The 2,487-nt window shown below is 36.0% G+C and overlaps 1 protein-coding gene across 1 annotated transcript; it reads right to left on the reverse strand.

The window, feature by feature from the left end:
• Positions 1-1,263: 1,263 nt before the first annotated feature.
• On the reverse strand, positions 1,264-1,891 carry LOC113342428 (uncharacterized mitochondrial protein AtMg00810-like). Its single transcript, XM_026586985.1, has 2 exons — positions 1,747-1,891; positions 1,264-1,655 (listed from the first exon to the last, which is right to left on the reverse strand). Exons 1-2 carry the CDS (start codon positions 1,889-1,891, stop codon positions 1,264-1,266), a joined length of 537 nt encoding a protein of 178 aa, XP_026442770.1.
• Between the last annotated feature and the right edge of the window lie 596 nt (positions 1,892-2,487).

The raw sequence follows: 2,487 nt of genomic DNA on the forward strand, positions 1-2,487 counted from the left end.
CGGAACAAAATGAAAATTACAGGAGGTGAAACATCATAACTGTAACAGAAAACTGTTACTGTTATTACAGGTAGAAACAGTTGGCACACACTAGAAAATTCTGTGACAGGATTGGCTGCATAGAAAGAGTCCGTATAACGTACGGATACAACAATGAGTCTAACATCCCCTCAAACTGATGTGCGCACAACATGCATTAGTTGGTCCTTCAGTAAACCAAACCGAGACTTGGATAATCCGTTAGTGAACAAATCAGCTACCTGACTAACAAGGGTATATTGGATTAGGATTTATATGGATAAAAATATATACTCTCTCCGTTTCAAAATAATAGGCAGGTTTGTGTGTAAATTTAGACACAAATCTGCCTATTATTTTGAAACAGAGGGAGTATTAGTTTGCCTGAATCTAGTGGATTTATAATGTTTCTTAAAAGAATCTTATAGATTATTATAGATATATATAATTTGGATTATATCGGAGATTTATAAAAACTAAAGTGATTTACCAAATTGGTATAATATAATTGAAAAAAACCAAAGTCACCATTTTTCCCTTTTATAAAAAAATAATACATCCACAAATTCAGGTAGTGTCGGCGGTGGTGTGTGTCGGTGGTTGGTGGTGGCGGTGGTTGGCGGTGGTGGTGGTTGGTGTCAGTGGTCGTGGTTGTTGGTGTGTGGTGGCGGTGGTTGTTGGTGGTGGTGGTAGTTGTCGGTGTGTGGTGGCGGTGGTGGTTGTTGGTGGCAGATGCTGGTAATTTGGTGGTGGTGGTGTTACTGGTTGGTGGTGTGTGGTGGTGGCGATGGTTGGTAGGTGGTAGTGGAAAAATATAGCATGATGTGATAGAAAAAAAATTTATCCATAACAATCCATCAAATTCTTGTGGTTTGGGTTGAGATTGATATCAGATAATAACACATATATTTTGCATATAAATATCCATAACAATCCATATTTATCTTGACCCTTAACTATTCTAAGAAATCTTAAATGAATTGAATACCATGGATATTTGTGGAATCTAAAACAATCCTAATTGAATACCATAGATATTTAATGATTCCTTACATATCCTAATTGAATACCTAAGAGTTTTAAGGATTCTTAAATATCCTTCTAAATCATAATCCAATACACCCCTGTAAGAGTATGGATATAAGAAACCTTCACGAAACCAGTTTTAACTACATGACGTATCATATGATAGTCCACCTCAATGTGTTTAGTGCGAGCATGAAAAATGGGATTTTCAGTTAAACTTTATGCACCAAAATTGTCACAGAATAACTTGCAGGGAAGAGATAATTTGACAAATAGCTCATCAAATAAGTAAGATAGCCATAGAATTTCAGCTGCTGCATTTGCAAGACTTTTGTATTCAGCTTCAGTAGAGGAGCGAGAAATGGTGTGTTGTTTCTTTGCTGACCAAGAAACAAGATTTCCACCCACAAAAACACAATATCCTAAAGTAGATTTGCGTGTGTCAAGACAACCATCCATGTCACTATCACAGTAAGCTATAAGTTCAGAGTAGTTGCCACCTCCTAGAGTAATACCTTGACCAAGATATCCTTTAATATATATGAGAATATGTTTAGCAAGTTGGAAATGAATATCAGTAGGACAACGCATGAACTGACTGACATAGTTTACTGCAAAACTAATATCAGATCTAGTTAGAGTCAGATATTTGTAGTCCTCCCACTAAGCTTCTATAAGAAGATGCATCCTTCAAAATTTCACCATCATAAGAAGAAATTCTTGGACCAGAAGTCACTGGAGTTTTACGTGGTTTACAACCCAACATATCATGTTTTCTTAGCAGATCAACAGAGTACTTGTTCTGAGTAAGAAGCAACTTATTTGCTGAAGAATCAAAATAGCTCATATTCCTAGAAAGTAATGTTAGGATCCAAGATCTTTCATGGCAAACTCAGACTTCAGAGAAGTGATAAAGGAAGTAAGTAGAGAGTCAGAAGTTCCCACAAGAATAATGTCATCTGCATAAACTAAAAGAATCATTCTCTCAGAATTCTTGTGATAGATGAACATAGAAGCATCACAGAAAGAATTAGTGAAACCATAAGTAAGAAGATATAACCACTAAATATCCCGTACCAAGATCTAGGAGCTTGTTTGAGTCTGTATAAAGATTTTTGAAGATGACACAATAGGTGGGATGCTCAAGATCAACAAAACCAGGAGATTGTTCCATGTAAACATTCTCAGATAAATTTTTATGCAAAAAAAGCATCACTAACTGAAAAAGCGGGGGTCTAACAACACCACCCAATATTTCGATTAGCAATCTCTATGGACTAACTCCGAAACACTTACTAGAGAATCAACTAGACAGTCAGACTCAATCTAGATAAAAGTATCTCAAGGAGTTAATATCTCTCTCTTGTTTTGATTCACTCAAGCTAATAGAAATCAACGAGTCAATAATCAAACACAAGGAATAACTTGGACGGTACCAAAGAC

The sequence above is a fragment of the Papaver somniferum genome, unplaced genomic scaffold, assembly GCF_003573695.1.
Source record: "Papaver somniferum cultivar HN1 unplaced genomic scaffold, ASM357369v1 unplaced-scaffold_41, whole genome shotgun sequence".
NCBI classification, from domain to species: domain Eukaryota; kingdom Viridiplantae; phylum Streptophyta; class Magnoliopsida; order Ranunculales; family Papaveraceae; genus Papaver; species Papaver somniferum.